Raw genomic sequence first — 21,520 nt, 5'->3', positions numbered from 1 at the left:
ATCAGAATATTCCAACTCTGATGCAGTCCCTCTGAGATTTGAAGCCTTATTTAAAAATAAAACAATAATGTTTTGAAGCTTAGTGTTATTTAACAGAAATGATCAACTCCAAAGTGTGTTATAGCAGTAATTGTTTTAGAACTCTGCTAATTATCAGAATTGAAATCTCTGGTGATTCAGGTTGAAGCATTATGCAACTAACTGCCAAGCCAATTACCCATCCACTAAAGAACTAAGTGCCAAGTGTTAGCTTGGCTCCGTGGTAGTACTCTCATCTGAGTCGGTAGGTTGTGGGCTCATCGGACTTGAGCATGTAATCTAAGACGACACTTCAGTACGGAGGGAGTGCTCCATTGTTGGAAGTGCCATCTTTTACATGAGACATTAAACTAAGGGCCCATTAGATGAACGTAAAAGATCCCATTGCACTATTCTCAAGTCAGCTCTGGTTCAGAAGGTTGTGGGTTCAAGTCCAGAGACTGGAGCACAAAATTTAGCATGATACTGCAGTACTGAGGGAATGATACACCATCAGAAGTGCCTTCTATCAGATATATTAAACTGAGGCCCTGTCTGCCCTCTCAGCTGGATTTAAAAGATCCAATGGCACTATTTTGAAAAGTGTTGAGTTCTTTTCGATGTTCTGGCCAATATTTATCTCTCAACCAACATCACTAAAACAGATTATCTGCTCGTTATCACATTGCTGTTTGTGGGAGCTTGCTGTGTGCAATTACAACAGTGACTACACTTCAAAAGTACTTCATTGGCTGTAAAGCTCTTTGGGACATCATGAAATTGTGAAAGGCGTTATATAAATCCAAGTCTTTGTTTTTATTCAAAGAGGAGCAGAGAGTTCTCCCAATATCCTGGCTAACAGTTATGCCTCAACCACCACCAAATCAGATTAACTACTCACTTATCTCACTACTGTTGGTGCGACTTTGCTGAGTGCAAATTGGCTGGTGTGTTTGTCTAAACAGCAACTGTATGTTATAAATAACTCATTGCCTGTGAAAATGCTTTAGATTTGCCTCAAGGATGTGACAATCTTTCTAATTTACTTAAATTTTCATCAAATTATAATAAAATTGATCATATGCATTTTCTGTGCATATTTTCTATGCTACTTCTTTGGATTTCAACAATCTTTCAATATGTGCAACTGCCAATGGGCTATTTTGTCTATGTAATGTAGATATTTCCCAGTATTTGGGTTTAAAAAAAGACCACTCATATTTTCTTTGATAAAGCATGTATTGAAAATACTCAAATATAAACATTGTTTGTATAAGAATACTTACAAAGTAATTATTTCGTACAAAAGTTTATTTGTCAAATACTTGTCACTCTTCAAGTTTTGTTTAAACCATAAAATAAATAAATTTTCACAAAACAAGATTGCACATAAATTTTGACCAGCCTCAAGAACTGATGCACTGGCATGCATAAATTTTAGTGTTCCAACTTTTCCACTGCAGTAGGTTTTGTCTTCAAGTATGTTAATACGTAAAACAAAGAGTTCCTGCAGCAGCAAGTCCACCACACTGAACATATAAGAAAGGGCATTATGCAACCCCTCCTGGAATCTTCACCTGGTAAGCAGTCACTTTGGACACTCTACCATGGCAATAACACTTTTTCTTTGAAACCTGCTGCTTTTGAACCTGCAATAAAAAATCTCAACAGAAGTTTAACGAGGGAGGGAGGAGGGGAAAGGAAAACAAAAAATTTAAATTGCCCTATTCACGTGCATAAAACTGCACTAAATATAGCCAATTTTACATGCATCAGTTTGTGTCAAGACTAAAGACAACACAACATTAAGAAAAAAAGATTCATCATTCTGAGGTACCATACTTACGGACGTGATGTTACGAGATTCTGACAGGGCCCAGAGAGGCCAAGTAGGAGTTCATTGATCTTGTTTTGGGTCACTGGTTCGTAAACTCCCAAGATTTTTGACCACGTAGTGAAGAAAGCCGGTGGGCAAGTGCATCTCCACTGATTACTGTCTGCATTTGCAGACATCAGCTACAGAGCAGCCAAGTCTTGAAGAGCCACCTCTTAACGTAGGGGGATGAGGAAAGATTTTTTACGCTCTGTAATCACTGCCCTCTGTTCTGGGAAGGGCTTAAATTTAAGAGCTCATCTAAGCTGACGCCAATCTCCTGGCACCTGGTAACTAGTTTTCTGAGATTATCAGTTTTACCTCCTTCTGAAGCTTCAAACAAGAGTTGCTGAAAGAGATAGGGGAAGCACTTAGGTAAGACCTAGTCACCAATTAAATATTACCTTGTCACTGGAAATGGCTGCTTTTATATAAATGATCTGTATAATCTCTCTTTGCAAACTAGAACAACAGAGCTCAAAATACTGCTTCTCGAACACCTAAATCATTGCTGCACAAAATCTAAAATATAGAAAATTAAATCAAAAAAGAAAACATAAGTGGGAAACTTTACATCTTTCCATAGCGTTGCACAAAGGGGTAACTTCTGAAGGGCTCGTTGGTAAAGATGCCGAACCTGAAAAATAGCAGATAACGAGTGGGAGCACTTATGTGAGGACGACAAATCCATGGGAAACAAGAGTACAGAACTGCTACAACAGCTGCAATTATTGATTTAGAGGAGATTCATGCAGATAATACATTTTCAGTGGAACAGAGTGAAAAGTTAACATTAAACCAAGAAAAAAGCTAAATGTGCACAGTACTGTATTCAGCGGCAAAAAGGCAGTAATGCAATAATACTATTGCTTGATCAAAATCTTGCTGAAAGATTTGAAAAGCAAAAAACTAATTTTTTTGAACATAGAAGACAAAGTAGGCAGATGGATTGGCTGGAATGTAGTCTGTTAAGCAAAAGCATAATTACTACAGTTTGATACTTAAATTCAGCATAATTAAATGTAAATGAATTTTTTTTGTTAATTTCCACTAGAGTTCAGCATTAAAATATAAGAGCACCAAGAATGTGAAGCACATGCACTTACCTCATTTTGGTGGTCCTTTAACATGCCTTCAACAGCTATGGCTCTAGTGCAAAGTGAAACAAAGAACCGGTTTAGTAATATTTTAAGGCTTATAGTTGCCACATTAACATTTAGAAAGCACCAAGATATATTAACCCAAAAGCAAAATACTGCGGATGCTGGAAATCTGAAATAAAAACAGAAAATGCTGGAAATACTCAGCAGGTCAGGCAGCATCTGTGGAGAGAGAAACAGAGTTAATGTTTCAGGTGTCTGATCCTTCGTCAGAATATTAATATTCACAGTCAGAAAGCAAGGGAGTATTCTTCTAAGATTTACTTTAAGGTTCATTGTTGTAGCAGCATAGAGGGAGCTTTACATTTTGGTCATGCTACACGTGACCTGGGAATAGCCAGCGACACTGGGTACGGAATGGAAAATTGTTCCATTGCCCAGCTGATAACCCTCACCTTAAGAACAAAAGTTGACTTAAAGATGTTTAATTGAAATTTGGGTGACCCAAAGCCAAACTTCAGACTGGTTGATTGGCTTGACAATTATAGCAAGTAAACCTGAAGTTTCTTACCATGATAGACTTTTTAAAAACAACTAAACCAGTTCAAATCCAGAAAAAAATAAGCTAATCCTATTCAAAATAGGTATTAGCAACTGTTAAGAATCAAATTTTATGAATTAGCAAAAGAATAATAAAAACATGCTATTACATTTTCCAAATCGGCAAACAGATTGGCAGAGAATGTGTAAACATCTTCAATTGTAACTTGAGGTGCTGGATATTACCCTCCTTCCACTCCTGCTCCAGTATCCTGTATTGAAAAAAAAAAAGTTGAAATCAACACTTCCACATTAAATCACTTAGCCATTCTTTGCAAACTTAGATCAATACAAGAATACAACTTACTTTCAACCCAAAGAGCAGATACACATTTTCATCCATTATCAAAAACTGAGAAATCCACATTTTTGCACATTTACCTTAGTGCCAGTCCAACATTAGTTGGCATCATGGAAGGGAATCTCTCCAGGGCTTTGCAATGCTGGGATTGAGGGAGGCAGCTTAGGTAAAAGGAAACCACCTACAACATAGTTGTAAATTCAGTTAATCTTTATGCCAAATATATTCTTCCAAAGAAATTACTCCGTGAAAAGACACCCCAAACCTTTAACTGCATAGTCAAATAAGCATTAGGATAATGTTAATTACAGTAATCACTAGGAAACCTGTTAAATGAAAACTATGCAAAACTTCACATTAAATTTCACATGGAAAAATGTCCTGCCATTTTTGTCCTTTTCCATCAGCTAAAGCTCATTTTAGAAAACAAAGCGAGTGTATTCAATATATAAAGGTTATTTTGTTGGTAAATCTTCAGGTTTTAATGGCCTGAATTTTGCAATAAAATGAACGATGAAGCGATCAGCACTCACTGTTATTAAAGAGTAAATCAGATAAAAGTTTCCCGCGACCACACATGCAGTTAAACACAGAAATCAGGAAGTTGCCGTCCCAATTGCCCTGCTACTCCAGAAGCTGCGCTACACCGGTACCTCACCAGGAAACTCAGCATTCGAATACATTCAACAGCATGAAGTCACTGTACTTACATGATGGATACACATTCAGCTTGCCAGAAAAAGATAGGGCTTGTCCATTCCAGTCGAAGTGAATTTTTAATGGCATAAGTCTTAATTACTGCAAAGCCACCTCTCTGGCACTGAAAATTTACTTCAGATTTTAATTATTGTTGGGAGATTTTAAAAAAAATATACAAGTGTAATTTTTCCCATTTTTCTTTGTCTTTTATCTCTCTCCCTTAATCCCACCTTTCTTTCCCTCAGTATTTTGTTTTCTGTACATGATGACATTGAATTAACTAATTAACTATTCTAACTTGGTTCTGCATGTCTCAAAACGGATTCTTCATTCTGATTGGTAAGGAGATACACAAGTCCCAGATTCCCTGTAGAGGGCACCATTCTGTTTTAACTCTAATTACTGCAAGTTTCAGTGCAAAAGCCCATACAAAAGGCTGTGGGCAAGAGCAAGTATAAAGAATGGCGAGCACTATTCATTTGTCGTTGATCGCAAAATTGGACCATTATATTTGAGGCGCAATTTTCCACATAAAAATTCTACATGTGTGTATCCTGGCCAATATTTATCCCTCCATCAACATAACAAAAACAGATTTTCTGGTCATCATCACATTGCTGTTTGTGGGAATTTGCTGCTGCGTTTCCTACATTACAACAGTGACTACACTCAAAGTACTTCATTGGCTAAAAAGCACTTTGAGATGTCCGGTGGTCATGAAAGGCGCTATATAAACGCAAGTCTGTCTTTCTTTCAGATTACAGTAATCTAGTTGAAGTATAATTGTTCGAGAATTTACTGTAAGTACTCTTGATGCATTCATTCGTACATATGCAATGTGTATGTAATGAATTATATAATCAGAAAATTAAATTTGTAAACCTTTGACAATATACAAGAATTCAATCCTTTTGAAAACAATAAATGTCACAGACAAGATGTCTTGCTGCAACTGTAGAATAAAACACCCGGTCTTTCAAGAGACCATTAAGCTGCACCCAGTGTGACCTTGACATTATATCCTACAAGACTGACTTTCAACCAGAGAAAGCATCAGGTTATTTCCTGTCAAACAAGACATACTCCTCTTCTTGAATTAAAGCAATAGCACAGAATATTAGCAAATCTAAATTTAAACAAATGTGTTTACTGTTGCACAAAATTATTAAAGGAAAACCAGAGAACAGAAAATCATTCTAAATACACATTTGAAAAATTAAACTACAAGGTAATGTAGCGAAGACCAGGAGAGGGAGAAATGCAAGTTGGGAAGCAAACCTTTATTGCACCTAAAAACAACCTAACTGTATGCATCATTGGTAACACTTTCAAACATAGTATATCTCAGGAAAGAGGGAGAATCTATCTGCCCAAAACCCAAGATGAAGTTGAGCATGGGACTGCTAACCGCATCTATTAGTAGTCAGGTTCAACAAGTACTGCTTGAAGATTACTGTGCATTGCATCAGTCTTGAAATGTCACATGCCTCCAATTAGTCCAGGTTCCAAAGCAGGGATTATGACTTCGAGAGAGGTTAACCCTAGCTTGATAGCTACACGCTGGATGTGCATGGGTCCCCCAGGTTCTGAAAGAAGTCGTCCAGCATACTTGGCCGAGGAAGGGCTCAACATTTCAGCTAGATTGAAAACTATAATTTTCTTACTAATAAAGCACCACAGGAGATTTCACCAAACTCTCTGCCATCGGTATTTGTTACTGCAAATTACTTTTGAAGTTAGCAAAAAAATGTGAGTACGGCACTTGTCAGAGTTTCTCTCAAGACTCACAATTTCCCCATCTCCCCCGTTTTGAACGATAAGGAAGTGATTGGTTATGGGGAGTGAGCAGGGAAGTGGAGCTGAGTCCATGATCAGATCAGCCATGATCTTATTAAATGGCGGAGCAGGCTCGAGGGGCCAAATGGCCAACTCCCGCTCCTGTTGCTTATGTTCTTGGGCACAGTATGAAAAGGCTCCTAAGCATACTCTATCCAGCCAGGCTTAGCACTGCCAATAAATGCTTGCTAGTGATTTCCATGAACACAGAAATATTGGTGTTTTTACCAAATGGGAGGGGGAGGGGGGGAGAAAGCAGCTGGATAGACGATCTCAACTGTGAGAAAGAGGCCCATGAACTCTCCGAATCAGTAAGCAGAGAGGAGTTTAAGGAGATTCTTGGTAGTGGAGAGAAGCCAGAGGTTAACGTTGACGTCCATGATGATCCCATAGTATTGCATGGTTTTGGCACAGGAGAGGAGGGTGCTTGACATGGTCTAGCCCACGAGTTCTCAACCAAGAGTCCGTGAGAAGGTTTCAAGGGATCCACCAAAAACAAGTCTTAGATGATAGCAGGCAGAGCAGTGTTGCTCCCTGCCATTAATCCGGGGGTTCCCAGTGGTGGGTCAGTTTTCCTCTTGTGACAGGAGGCACGGGCCAATCTGTGAGTGACGGTAATAAACAGGATCGTTCCCCAGGTTAGAGGTCATGCTGTAAATGAGCGAACTGAACTCTGCTGTATTCAGGACATGGCTCCGACAGTGTGGGTGTTCAACTCTAATATTTGATATCAAACAGAGTGACTTTGTAACAGTAACCATTTGCAACTCAGCAGGACCAAACTCTGCAGCGCAGAGATTTAAGCCGTCTGTCCATTCAATGTTCACTCATCAGCCCTATTTTACCATCTGTGAGCCTGTTCCAGGCTCTACAATCACTTACTTTCAGTTTCCACGAGAGGCCATTTAGTTTATTAAACTTGGACTGGCAGGAACACAACAGATTACTGCCAGCATCAGATCCCAGGGACTATATATATGCTGAACTGGGGATAATACAAGGGATGGTCTGGAATACAAATAAAACAAAGATAATATATATGTTTAATTGTATAACTAATTGTTATGCGGAAAAAATACTTGCATTGTGTTACAGGGGGTCCGTGAAATCTTTGTAGCACGGGGGGGGGGAGGCCACAGGAGCAAAAAGGTTGAGAACCCCTGGTCTAGCCAGTTCTGGTGAAATGACTAAGCCATTTGTGTGCCAGATACGCTCAAGTAAGTCTCTGGAATATTTGCCATTTCTTGAAAACACCATAAACATGCAGATAGTTTGCAGAAGACTTGTGATGTGATTACTAGAAAAGAACAGGAAAGGCTTTTTATGTCGAGTGCAATATTGGAGTTTCCGTTTGGCTCAGTTGGTAGCACTCTTGCCCAAGCCAGAAGGACTTGAGCATAAAATCGATACCAACACTACTGCATTAATATATTAATAAATCTCATCCACCAATTTTCTTCCCTCCAGCATTGATTATTTCCTGATGCATGGTTCCACAGGCATTAGTGGTCATTTATCGTGTGTGAGCCTAAATAGCGAGTGTTGAGACCATAGTAACTCTGGGAGCATCACAGCTAGGTTTGATCCTATCTCCACCACATATGCAAACCTCGAGCAGAGATGGATGGATAACAGTTAGTAGCGCAGATCCTAGCAGATTTTCTTTTCCCTAATCTAGGGGTGCTGAGACCAACTGCAGCTACCCTACCTCCATTTTGGCAGAGATCAGCTCATTTAAAACAAGTAGAGGATTAAAGCTGCAACAATCCCAGTCCGTACAGCTCATCTATTTAACACAGCCATAACCAGCTGAACCATCTGGTGAAAGCAAAAATGAGAGCGCTTTTGTTATGACCGCCAGGCCTACACACTGCTTTCCTATGCAACTGTAGCTTTTGGAAACTAGAAATAAAGTCAAAGTCTATTACCTGATTATGAAACTCATAGTTTGTCCAATAATTGGCAGAGCTGAATGGTATAGGCATTCTTGTTGGGACAGTGGCCAAGCATCTATGCACCAGGTCTGTAAACAGTTTAAAGTCTCTGATCTTGTTCTTGCTTCCAACAAGCTGGCTACTGGTAAAAACAAGATAACTGCAGAGAAAACACCCAGCTTCATTATTATTCTGAACACAACGGTTGGTAATGAAGACATTAGCTCCAGAGACAGTTAGTTTATCTTAATCTGATTAGGAAGCTGATTTTTTTTTGCGTGTTCTACTTACTCCATCCAGATTTGCTGCACTACATCATTCTGCATAACTGTACCCAGAGCTGCTTCAAACGTGTCCACAGTTTCTCGTGTGCTTGCATTAATGGACTGCCACAAGCTGTTATATTTATATGGTAAAATGTGAAAAGAATTGAGGAAAACATTTAAGACAGGCATTAGCTGCTGATAGACAGGATTGTTCATCTATTAGATAATGTCACTTATTTTCTCTCACTAAAGTTCCAAGTATGCATATACATTTATTAGATTTAATGGTTTGAGGCTTGTTAAAAGACAGACATTACTATTTGGCAGATACAAATTTATTTAGGTCACCAGGATTTCTTACCAGAAGATTAACCACAGGTAGGGGATCTGTGTGTTCAGCAGTTCCCCATTCAATAGTTTCTTGCGTGAAGGTGCTCTGAAGTCATAAGGCATGGGATAATTCAGGAGGTGACTGAAGAAAGAAAAAGCCTTAAAACACTGCACATTTTAAAATCATCTCTTCGAACTATACAAGTACACCAACTAGAAACGAGAGATAGCAAAGTGAAAAACCTATCAAAATAACTTCGATTCTCATCTCAAAGTCTTCCTGCAAACAATGATCACTTAGTTTTGAGTTTTAAAAATCAGTGGCTAAATTGCTGGAGCAATAAAATTCACTCTAGGTTCAAAACTAAGAAAAATGAATCGGATAAAAAAATCATTTGCACTTCTGAACAGGCATCATTTCAAGGTGCTGGCATCTGATACAGAATATCTGAAATGTTACAGCCATCTTATCATTCAACATATAGCTCCTCAGAGTGTCATGGCAACTTGACTTTCTGTTAGCATTTCTCAGACTGTTTGAAAAGTTTAACTTTAGATGCCCATAGTCGATTTTCTAACCATACATTTAAACTCTTATTTATTGCTTTGTGCAGTACAAAAATAGTGAAATTTTTACAAAAGTAATTTAGTCCAAAAGGTTTTTTTTTTTAAATGTTAAGATATGCAGTGTTTGGATGAAAAATTACCATGGACTCCCTACATATAGTGACACACTCGAGATGAGGGGCCTGCAATATTGACCTATTCTCTGGTGACACCCTGTCCTAACTTCTGACATTGCTGCCTACACAAAAGAAAACATTAATAATCTGGAGAGAAATAATGTGCCACCAGTCAACAAATACACAAAACCCATCAGTCAGAAATGTGAAATCTGCTAGAAACACAGTTTGAAAATCTATGTCTTAATGTTTACAAGGAAGTTAGATACAAAAACACAATTCAAAGGTGTCACAAAACTGATGGACAGAAAAGAATGGAGCTCCAACATTTAACAGACAAAGATCCTTCAATGAGTTGTGAGACAAATCTTGACTGACTAAATACAGGAGACAGGTGAGGAGAACTGACATCACCTCTCCAAGGGACTGTATCTCGACACCAATGAATAAGTTGATTTAACCTAGTGTAACCTTTTCTAGATGCCAATAGGACATCTATGTCTAAAATCTGCAAATAGGTTTGCATCCTCAAGTGGAATGTCAGGCACAAATGATCTGGTTTGAGACACACCCATCAAGACCAAGTGGGTCAAATAATACTGAATTCCAAAAATAAAGCATTCCTCAGCAAACAATTACCCTTTCATATGTGACCGGATCCTAAGAACAATTCTGAGTAACTGAAGCAGCTGTGGGACTGCCTATACTAAACTTCTCACTGAAAGATTTGGGGCTAAAAATTCGCCGATTTTGCGACTAGTTTTTTCGGCGATATTTGGTCGTTTTTGGCAAAAAACAGCGAACTGGGAAATTCGGGGAAGTCTTGCGCCGCGCTTTTCAAATACCACTGGAGAGAGGAGCGCTGTAATGCAAGACTCAAAATATCGCTTTCGCCAAAAATTTGGCTGAGTAGTTAGGACAAAAAAAAACGCCAAGGAAAAAGCTGCGTTGCAGCCCTTGGATCAGAGGCAAGTATCAAGACCTGCAAGTTAAAGTTTTTATCTTTTAATTCTTTTTCAGCGATTCGCTGGTTTAGTGTCTTGCGAATGTTGTGATTTTGTATTTTACAATTTATTTATTTATTTTTTAGGTGTTTCCCCCCCCCCCTCCCGAGGCCCAACTCGCAGCGGTATTGGCCTCGGAGTAAAGTTGGCAAGGATCGGGGTATGCGCCACGAATCCTCATGCAATGTCGATTTTTACCGCTGTGCAAATTGAAGCTCTAATTTACTGCTTCATAGCAATAGCGTTGCAATAACGATAATTTGGGTGACAATACACAATTATGGCTGAGAACCGAATTTCTAGCCCTTTAGTTCACCTTTGCAGCAGAATTAAAGCCACGATACAGGTTCTCAGCAACTTAATGGAGAAAACACAACAAAATGCTTTCCTCAGCTCCCATCTGAAACCAAGGACTTTGTGGAATAGAAACTTCAATTTAAATCTAAATTTTATACAATTAAACATGAAAGATTATCAGCATGGTGATTAATAACTTCCATTATACCGCCAAAAATAATACGCCGCCACCAAGAGGTAAAAGAGCCATGTATGCTTCAAGATCGAGGCTTAATATGGCAAAGATCACCTTGCATGAATAATTCAAAGGCAGCGCCCATGTGGTTCTCCGAACTTGGATAACATGAAATTTGTTTAAAAGCATTAATGAATGCAGTTAACACATTATGCATTACTTCACTGACTATACACACTGGTTCTGGTGGGACCCACAATATCATGGATTCACTATCTATAATGGAAAAGTTACCAAATGGCATAATTAACAAATAATTTACTTTAACATGGGTGGTATTAATAACATTATCAGTTTCCTTGAGCAAATGACTGCCGAGTTGCGATCAGTGAAAAGGTCATATCCAACTGTTAATAGCTGTGTTTCTCAAACTAGGACTGCTCCCATGGTGTAAAAGGAAAAAAAGTTTTTTGCTAGTTTAAAATCACGTATAGGAGAAAAGGTCAAATCTGGTATACAGGCCACATTCATGCAAGTTCAATTGCCTAAATAGAGGTTTTAATTTCATTTTAAGACAAGGATTTTACCAAACTGGCAACATACAAAGCTCATTCTTAACAGGCTGAAACTAGGCACTGGGGTTTTTATTTATTTTCCTAATTTTTGGTTCAAAACATACCGTAAAGTATTTGCAGGGTGGCGTTCAGGGGCTTCCCCCTCAAAAAAGGAGTTGATAAATTCTTGAAACAAAACAGGAACGATGTCTAGCTTTTTCTGCAATGAATGAACACCAAAATGACAATGGGCCTTTTATGCACAAGTTAGTATTTCATTTTTAACACATTTAGAACAGCACATCTATTTATAACTTAATACAAAATACAGTTAGGTACAATTGGTATTTGATTATATATTTTAAACTTCACCAAACAGGAAGAGAAATGCTTCAACACATGTAAGATGAGAAAAGGCCACCCAGCCCACCGAAACTGGCTCCTCCCACACCACAGAAAATGTTGGAAATACATAGGTCAGCATAAAAATAAGAGACAAGTTAATATGTTTGATGTAATCTCTTCAGGTATACTCTCAATATTAAACCTGCCATTTCTGCTTGTTGACTGTTTATTTCCAGCATTTATTTTTAGTTGCTGGAATGTAAGCAACAGTGGCAAGACATATTTATTACCCCGAAGATTTTAAAAGTCAACCCCATAAAGTAGGACTGGAGTCACACGTAGGCCAGAGAAGGTAGGGGTGACAGGCTCCCTTCCCTGAAGAACATTAGTGAACCAACTGGATCTTTATGACAATCTGGCAGCTTTCAGGGTCCTTGCCCATAAATTAGATTTGTTGAATTCAAGCTCATAACTTGCTGTGGTGGGATTTGTACTCATGACCTCCAGGTTGCTCCTCCAGTAACTTAATTAGGCTACTATACCCAAAAATCTTATAACCAAATTTCAAAATTAAAATTGTGTTTTTCAGAATCGTTCAAAACTGACAGTACAAAAAAAATGTAGTGCAAAATAGCTTTTTTTTTAGCCATTCCTTGAAGATAACTCAGCAGAATTACTCAATTAAATTTTTCTCCTGAATGCCTAACTTGTTTAGCAAATCACTGATTAAGAGGTGCATACGTGGTAAATGGAGAAAAAAATTCATTTCCCACCCTCAGGTGATTAGCAAAACTTATTCAAAAACATTTCAACTCCCAATATATCAAATAAAACATTCTTTGTGAAAGATTTGCTGCCACTTATGGAATCTGTCAATCGTTGGCATGTATTCAGTAACAGTTTGAGGAAGGGAAAATGAAAAAATATAAATACACACCAGTGAAATAAAGAACTTCAATGCATGATAGAATAATTGAGCATTATGAGAACTCCTTTTAAACGCACAAAGCCACGCATTCACAGCGTCATCCGTCTGTTTTCTCTCTAAATAAAGGTTAGCTAGAACTTCAGTAAGTTGGTAGGCAGCTGGGCAGGACTGCAGCAGTGTTTTGCAAAGTTTCTCAGCAGCCTCCCACCTGAAAAATAGATTTCCAGTCATCGTAATAAAACCAACAAAAATACATTCAAATCTAAGTTAGTGAACTCCAAACAACCAATTGTGATTTAAGATTGTGCAAACAAATCAAAAATTCTCAAACGTGGCAAAGTTAAAATTAATATCACCAATTTAGGTACTGAAACAATGCTCCATTTATGCTTCAACAGTGCTCAAGAAACTTTAGGTAACCGTACCTTTCCATTAGCTTCAATGCTGAAATCATATTTCTATAAACTGAGAGACAGACTGTAATCCTCTCCTCCACTGAAGGGAAGTTCTCAGAACATGCCTGGACAGCATCTGAACACAGATTTAAAAGAATCATGAATAAATTGAAATTTTGACCGACAACTTAAGACTTACAAATGAAAGATACAAAATTGATTGACTTCACCTTCAAACAGTGCAAGTAATGTGTCAGGATGTGTCTTTATATCTTTTGAAGTTTGCCAAGGGATGAGAAATGGCTCTTTCATTACAAGCTTGGAAGGATTGGCTACAGCTGGATCAAAGAATTGGCAAGGGAGACTGTTGAACTCAATGAGGTGAATATAGGCTAGCCAAGCCAGGCAGCAGTCATTTGCATTTAAATATTCTGCCACACTTTTGTTACCATCTGAAGTTTTCAAGGCATTCTGTAAAACATAGATGTCAAAATGCACATTCCAATTTACACATTCAACTTGCATTCAGTATGACAAAACTCTGAAGAAAAACTACCAGTATGGGGAGGAAACTCCTTTTCATCAGTAACTCTCAATAAGCCCCAAAAATTTGCAAGCTGGAGAAGTTTCATTACCATGAAAATGTATTTAGAATTATTATAATTTCAACTATTGATAAAATTAATGTTGGAGACTTAAAAAACTAGAGTCACCTTATGTATATTGAATTTATTTCATATAAAACCTGAAGGAGTCTCAAAATATGAGTTTAGGAAGAGAATAGTCATAGTTGGGCATCAACGGGGCAAGTTTGAACAGATTTAGATATAGGGCTAGAGGGGTGTCCAAATTTACAGACAATACTAAAATAGGAGGCATTATAAATAATTGAGTATCAAATGACGCTGCAAGGGAATACTTAATAAAATAATGGAAGAAAAAAAACTAGTCAAGGGATTTCAAGATCAGTAAATGCGAGTCGGCAAATTTGAATGGGGGAAAGCTAGGTGACGTGGAAGCCCAGAGCAACGTCGGGGGTGGTTACATTCAGCGGGTATTTAAAGCAGCAGCTCAAGTGGATGAGGATGTTAAATAAAAGCTAGTGGAATACTGAGCTTTATGGCAAGAGGTACAGAATACAAGTCACGATGTAATGGTGAATCTATCTAAAACCTTAAGGCCACAGTTGGAGTAGTGTGTGTAGTTTGGGCACCACACTATGGATGTTGCGGCAATAGAGAGGATACAGCACAGATTCACTAGGATGCTGCATGGATGAGGAAATGCAAGTATGAAGAAAGACTCAAAGGGGTGTTTTTGTTAGAACAGAGGAGAGTACTAGATGATTTGATAGAGGTGTTTCAAATTATGAAGGGATGGAAGGTTAGTGTCATTAGAAGCAGACTGCTTCTCATGATTGATGGATCTTGAATGAGGGGATATATCGATAAGATTAGCTTCAGAACTTTTGGACAGAGCAGGAAAAGCTGCTTCTTTTTTTTAAAAAACAAGAGGGTTATGGGGCTGTGGAATGCACTACCTGAGTTAGCGACTGAAGCAGAGACCATATCAACATTTAAAAATTAGATAGGTGGTTGAAGGAAAAATAAGTAAAGCAATATGTGAACAGGGCAGGCACATGGGAATAGGACTACTGCCCGTGTGGAGAACAGACACCAATGTGGACCACTGGGCCAAGATAACCATTTCCGTTATGTAATGTCTATGTAATTCCATATATTCCTGATCCGGACCCAGTCAGCACACATATATGGACAATTCAAACATCTTAACAGCAATTGAGAAAGGACAAGGCCACATCTTCAACTTTCTTGGCTCGGGCGAACAGGACCAATTATAGGTCCACAAACATCACGCTGACAGAGACTAGTATAATCTACATAAGTTTATTTAAAGTTGTCATGTCAGAAATTCTTAGCCGCTCTTAACTCCCAAGAATCTAAAGAAACTTTCAGTTGTATAGAGCCTTATGAAACACCCCAAAATGCTTTACATCCAATGCTCTTTGAATTATAATCATTTATGTAGGTGTATATGGGAGGCATTTTACATCCAGCAATGCTCCACAAAAAGAACTGAAACAAATGACCAACTAAGCTATTTTTGGTGGCCTTGGTTGAGAGAAGAATCGTGGCCAGAACATTGGGAAAACTCCCAATTCTTCAAATAGTGCCACCGATTCTTTAACATCCACATGAACCATTAGGAACAGGAAGACAGTTTTGACCAATTTTCCACATTAAGGTTTTGGAAATAAGTCCCAAAAATTTACAATTGCTTTACAGCCAGCTGCTGAGACAAAGAAGAACTTATTTGTTAGCCAGCAAGGCAGATGGGCTAGATAAGACGAGTTTGGGTATACTGCTGCTCACAGAAAACGTCCAACTGAGACAAGAGTCAACTGACTCATCCTGGACGCTCAGTAAGGTTGCCCCCATTCATTTTGAGAACAAGAAATAGTTTCTCAGAGCCCACACTTCAAGGTAGTCAGTTTTATTGACATGACTACAGGGATGAATCCCTGAATGAGAAACTACTCAGAATGGCAGCCCTCTTACTTCCTGTGACAGTGGAGAAAGAAAAAGACAAAGGACATGTGAAGATCAGTAAGTCAGTCCAAGTGGTGCAAGAAAGGAGCCTGGCCAAAGGAAAACTAGCTTACGACTAGCCCAAAGCCGATCAAGAAATGTTAAGTTAGCCAACTAATAACTGTTGCTCTCAAAGTTCATTGAAATTAACTGCCTGCAAAATAAAGCAGCGTAACAATTTACATTAGGCCTCCTCTCACTGAAGTGTTTTCAGTCCATCTGTCAAAGGGCTCATCATCATCATCGGCAGTCCCGCGAAACGAGGATGACTTGCTTCCACACCAAAAAAGAATGAGTTCACAGGTGTTTCAATGAAGGACCCGAACTACATCTTGAAAGGTGGAAGATGCCTGTGCATGGATTTTTTTAAAATGGGTGCTGGCTGTTGCACACCAGCCACCACATGGGCTTGACAGAGCTAGGTCTTGGTCCAGTGGCAACGATTACCCAAGACGACTGAAGACCAACTCTGGGGATCAGATATTAAACTGATAAGAACAGATATTACCTGGATCTTAGCCAAAAGGCCGAGAAGCGAAAGGACTAGAGAAGCACACAATATCCAGTTCAGATCACAAGTGAGCCCCTATTGTTTCACTTCTCAATGGTGTTATTGTATTATTAGATATTGGCAGTATGAGCACATTACTAAACTCAAGATACTCTGACTCCTTACCAGGATAACTAGCACTGCCAAACGAGAGAACAACTAAGGCAAACGGAAAATAAGTCACACCACAATTTCCATTCTGATAGGAGTGCTGGGGCCACCAGGTCTACACTACATTTCCCAGTTGACCTATATGGCAACTTGTGTTATGTGGAAGTGTGGACCTGGCAGTTCCTCCCCCACCACCCCCTCATCATCACCATGCCTGCCATCCTCCTGCCTTGATAGACATAATTCCTGTTGCAGCATGGTTTATCAGGCCCTGGTAACTATACAGTACCATGCCAAGGCAGACCACTTAATCACGAAGGCCAGCAGAACATGGTTCTGTCCTAATATCTCAATTTGCTAATAACTTGGTTTTCTAATTTAGGATTTTATCACCAATGAGACAACACAAGAATGTTTCAGCCAAACTGGCATGCCCATTAAATTCAATGAGGACAAATGAGAAAGCAAGAAATGACCATGGAAACAGAACTGAGTTTCCCAGGTTTGCATCCAGAGATTCAGCATTCTCTAATGATGGTGGGAGGGGGTATGGAACATCAGAGTAAACATAATCAGAATATCTGTAAAACTTCAACTCTGCAAGGTACATTTCAAAATTTAGAATTCTCCAGCACAAGAAAGAAATATACTGAGGAATAAGCTTCATATTAAGTTAAATATATATTTATGGACTCTATTGGAACATAAAGTCTCACACAGAGGAATTATGGGCCCAAGTTTTGAGCCGCGCCTGGAACGGCGCAGTCCCGACTTGGACGCCCGTTTTTCACGCCACAAAGTGCGCCTAAAAAAACCATCCGTATTCTCCACCTCCCTGCAGGTCCTCTGGCCCTCGGCACAGCGCAGCAGGAGCTGTAGGGGGCGGAGCCAAGTCCCTGCGCTGAAAACAGTGCCGGGACCTCTGCACATGCGCGCTACAGTGGGCGCGCAAGTGCAGTAGCTCCAGGTGCCCGACACTGTGTGGGAGGGGCCCGAAGCACGCAGCCCCTAGCCCTTGCCAAATGGCCTCACTGGGGCTGCGTGAATAAGACTCCTCCCACGGCCAGCTCCTGCTTCCTCCCGACCCAACACCCGCTCCCCCGCCCCCAGACCGTACCCGACACCCGCTCCTCCCCCCGCCCCGCCCCCCCCTCCCCGGACCGGACACCCGCTCCTCCCCCCGCCCCCGGACCGGACACCCGCTCCACCCCCCCCCCCCCACCCTCGGACCGGACCCCACACCCGCTCCCCCCCCCCACCCCGCCTCCGGACTGGATCCGACCTGACCTCCCTCCCTCCCTTCCACCACCCCCCCGACCCGACGCCACCTACCTGTAAATCTGGTGCTGGGGACGGGCCCTGCCCAAAGTCTCGGGCCTGGCCCACTCAGCCTCCCTCCCCCTTTTCCTTCCCCCCCCACCCCCCAAATCTCCTTCTCCCCCCCCACCCTCCTCCTCTCCTTTACCCCCCCCCCATCTCCTTTCCACTCCCCTCCCTCACCCTTCTCCCCCGCCCCTCCCCTCGCTGTCAGAAACACAGACACTGACAGACAGAGAATGAGACACACACAGACAGACAGAGAGATAGAGACACTGACAGAGACACACTGAGGGGGGCATCCCAGCACGCTGTTGGAGGGCTCCCGGTGCTGCAGTCGGCAAGTAGAAAATGTTTTATTTATTGATTTAAAAAAAAAAATTATTTATTAATTTTTTTGATTGATTTATTGATTGATTTATTGATGTATTTATCATTTATTATTGATGATGGCTCTTTATTTGTAAAACTGAAGTGTTTAATGTTTGTAAACTTCCCTTTAAACACCCCCCCCCCACCCACCATTCCCTACGCCTGATTTTCTAAAGTGTAGACAAGGTTTTTTCGAGCGTACAAAAATCTTCACATACTCCATTCTAAGTTAGTTTGGAGTAAGTTTTCACTCACAAAACTTTGAAATCAGGCGTAAGTGGCCGGACACGCCCCCTTTTGAAAAAAAAATTCCGTTCCAAAGTGAAACTGTTTAACTGACTAGAACTGGAGCAAACTAAATGACGAGAATTCAGATTTCTAAGATACTCCGTTCTACACCAGTTGCTCCTAAAAATCAGGAGCAAATTATGTGGAAACTTGGGGCCTATATTACTAAAACTAAAAACTATTCCCATGGGGAGCCAATTACCAAGAAGCAACATCTCGAGTCTGAAAATGTTTATCTTGGTTAATTTCTTAAAACTTATAAATACCTTCAGGTTCGTGGGCCAAGTCTCAAACAAACGCCTTTCCCTGGTCCCCTCTGTGGAAGTACTTCATATCCACATCAATACTAGTTTAGGGACCACTTATCACAAAAATCAATGGTCCCATCTTCAAAAAGTGAGCATTTTGCAGGAATTTTCATTAGAAAATAGGCAGAAATCTCGTCAAAACCCAGAGTGATGACGCAATTGTGAGTTACTTAAATGACCAATCAGTCCTTCCAGTCATCGCTGACAGCCCTACTGAGCTTAGTACAGTATATACGATCTTGCAACAAAATTTTGATATTGCAGACAAGCTGTAGAAGATTGTCGTGGTAATGGACCAGGCAATTTACGCAAAAGCCCAGGAGATTCGTTGGACGAATGCCCTCTTCATGCAGAGACTTATTCTTTGCATGGGGGAGTTTCATACTGCAATGGTCTTCACAGCTTGCACCAGGAAAACATTCGCAGATGCCAGTCTTCAAGACATTGTCATCGAATTTGAACTAGTTGTGGCAGGTTCTGTCAATGGTATTGTAAGCGGCCATCATTACAACAAGAGTGTGCAAACTCATAATAGTGTGTGAAGCTCCACAGATTGAGATTGCTGGCTTACACGGACACTACCAGAAGAGGAGCAAGACTTTGTTTACAATCTTGCAATTGATCTTTAGTTTGCCTACCCCAATGATGATTTCGATGACATCCTCAACTCAGATTCCAGACGCTCATCAGTAGCTACAAGAACTTTGTTAGTAACAATAAAAACCTAACATTTCGGTTCTGGAGCAGTTATATCAGTATGGTTGAAAAACTGCTGCTATTTATCAGAGTAACCAGCTGGGATCTTCATCTGTCAAGTGTCCACTCCATGATGCCATGGTTCTTCTCGTATGAACGGGTCAACTATTCCAGGTATCTTTCAACTTACTGGCTCGAGATGTGCAGCTTGAAAGTCATCCAGATATCAATGCAGAGCTATAAGCATGTACAGTTTGTTGCCCAGAGACAGCAGGATTATGGCTTCTCTCAGACTAGTGATCAAGTTTAGAACAGATGGCAAACCATGACGTGAAGACAAAGGGAGGTTTGACAGGATTTACTCTCCACAAGGGAGCTGTACAAAGATAGACCTTGCTACAGTATAAGCAGAGAATGTCGAGGTGGATGGTCATAGAACTTCAACAAGATCTCACGTTGACTTGGACAAGAAGGGAGTGTAATGAAAAGGATGGTGAGGAATGTCATGGACACTATTCTGAAAATGGTTAATCCTTTTGACCCTTCCTTGGAGACAGATCAGTTGTATCACATTATATCAGGCCAAGTTGCATAAGCACCTGTAGTCAAAGGTCTTACAGAAGCCGAGGAAAAGGGAGAGCAAGCATTCATGACTTGTCAGATCAACTACAAAACCAAGATGTCAGCTTTCATGATCCTGTCAAGATGAAACTGAAGACTTTCAAAGACTCCGTAAAATCTACCATAATGAAAGTAAAGGAGAGAGAGATTGCTCTGAAAGCAGATTGGAACTTATTTGCCAGACTAATAGTTGTTGGAACAGTGAGAAAAGTGGACATCGACGAGATGCTGGTTCATACATTAGGACCACTGACCTTGCCTCTAGTTAATCATGATTGATCCCTCATCAGGACAAACAAAGCCAAGCTCTTACACTTTCTCGAGGGGTCAGTCAACCCACCCCATACCATTGTTGGGATCCCCAAGTGGTTCAACATGGGTGTGGGATGCTATGGCATTGATTCAAGTCATGAAACCACAAACAACATTTGGATAGTTTACTGACAGAGTACTGAAAGTTCTTGTGAGACAAGCAGTTGGTTAAGTCCAGAGTGAACCACTTTGTTCTAGACAGATACAAGACCAACATCAAAAGTGGTGAAAGGGGATGGAGGTCAGTTGAAAGAACACAAATCAGTAAAATCTTCTCGAATGACCAGAAAATTCCAAAGCAGTGGACAAAGTTTCTGTCTTGCGGTGACAAGGAAAGTCTTCTCCAGTTCCTCTATGAAAGTCTGCAAAGGAGATTATTGATGATGTAATACTCTTCATTGAACACAGAAGTGAATGTCATGCTATATGGCAGAAAGACAGCAAAACAGATCTGGAGGTGGTTCCAATCCCAGCTCTGTTCTCCAACCAGGAAGAAGCAGACACACAACTACTGCTTCACAGCGCATTTGCTGCCAGCTCCAGTGAGCATGTCATAAACAGTCCTGACACTGAAGTCTTTGTACGGTGCTTGGTGTTCTGCAAGGACATTGATGCCAAGTTCTACTGTCGCACAGGAAGTGGAAACAACACGCGTACAATAGGTGTTCATTGCATCTTTGATCATTTTGGGAAAGATGTATGTATGTGTTGCTCACATAGGGTTTCACTGTTTTTCAGGATGTGATTCAGAGTGCACTCTGTATGGAATGGGGAAGGTGAAATCAGCAAAGGTCCTGATCGCCAGCAAAGAGCATTATTCGACATTTGAGAAGTTAGGGACCTCGTTTTCTGTTTCACAATCACTTTGTGAAGAACTAGAGGCATACACTTGCGAATTCTACAGGCAGAGTGGAACCAGGCCAGATGTCAAATGCTCAAGACCGGAAGTTATGTAGAGAAGTGTGTGCCATTAAATAAAGATTCACTGTACAAGCCTA

The 21,520-nt window shown here is 40.3% G+C and overlaps 1 protein-coding gene and 1 pseudogene across 2 annotated transcripts in view; both read right to left on the bottom strand.

Moving 5' to 3' along the window:
• Window positions 1-1,238: 1,238 nt before the first annotated feature.
• LOC139280631 (zinc finger C3H1 domain-containing protein-like) overlaps window positions 1,239-21,520 on the bottom strand; it is a 76,564-nt gene continuing 56,282 nt past the window's right edge. Inside the window, exons 24-35 of one of the 2 annotated variants that reach the window (XM_070900203.1) lie at window positions 13,569-13,809; window positions 13,369-13,474; window positions 12,953-13,151; window positions 11,796-11,890; window positions 8,989-9,099; window positions 8,653-8,757; window positions 8,356-8,521; window positions 3,973-4,073; window positions 3,702-3,803; window positions 2,998-3,040; window positions 2,466-2,528; window positions 1,239-2,240 (exon numbers count right to left, since the gene is read on the bottom strand). In XM_070900203.1, coding sequence (XP_070756304.1) covers window positions 2,109-2,240; window positions 2,466-2,528; window positions 2,998-3,040; window positions 3,702-3,803; window positions 3,973-4,073; window positions 8,356-8,521; window positions 8,653-8,757; window positions 8,989-9,099; window positions 11,796-11,890; window positions 12,953-13,151; window positions 13,369-13,474; window positions 13,569-13,809 — 1,464 coding nt within the window. In that variant the 3' untranslated portion in view covers window positions 1,239-2,108. The remainder of the gene's footprint in view (window positions 2,241-2,465; window positions 2,529-2,997; window positions 3,041-3,701; window positions 3,804-3,972; window positions 4,074-8,355; window positions 8,522-8,652; window positions 8,758-8,988; window positions 9,100-11,795; window positions 11,891-12,952; window positions 13,152-13,368; window positions 13,475-13,568; window positions 13,810-21,520) is intronic. The other variant, XM_070900204.1, reaches the window with a different exon arrangement.
• LOC139226001 (U2 spliceosomal RNA) lies at window positions 16,386-16,486 on the bottom strand (annotated as a pseudogene).

This window comes from Pristiophorus japonicus, chromosome 15 (assembly GCF_044704955.1).
Source record: "Pristiophorus japonicus isolate sPriJap1 chromosome 15, sPriJap1.hap1, whole genome shotgun sequence".
Taxonomy (NCBI): domain Eukaryota; kingdom Metazoa; phylum Chordata; class Chondrichthyes; family Pristiophoridae; genus Pristiophorus; species Pristiophorus japonicus.
The sequence above is the reverse complement of the archived record's forward strand: the minus strand, read 5'-3'. Positions and strand labels throughout refer to the sequence as shown.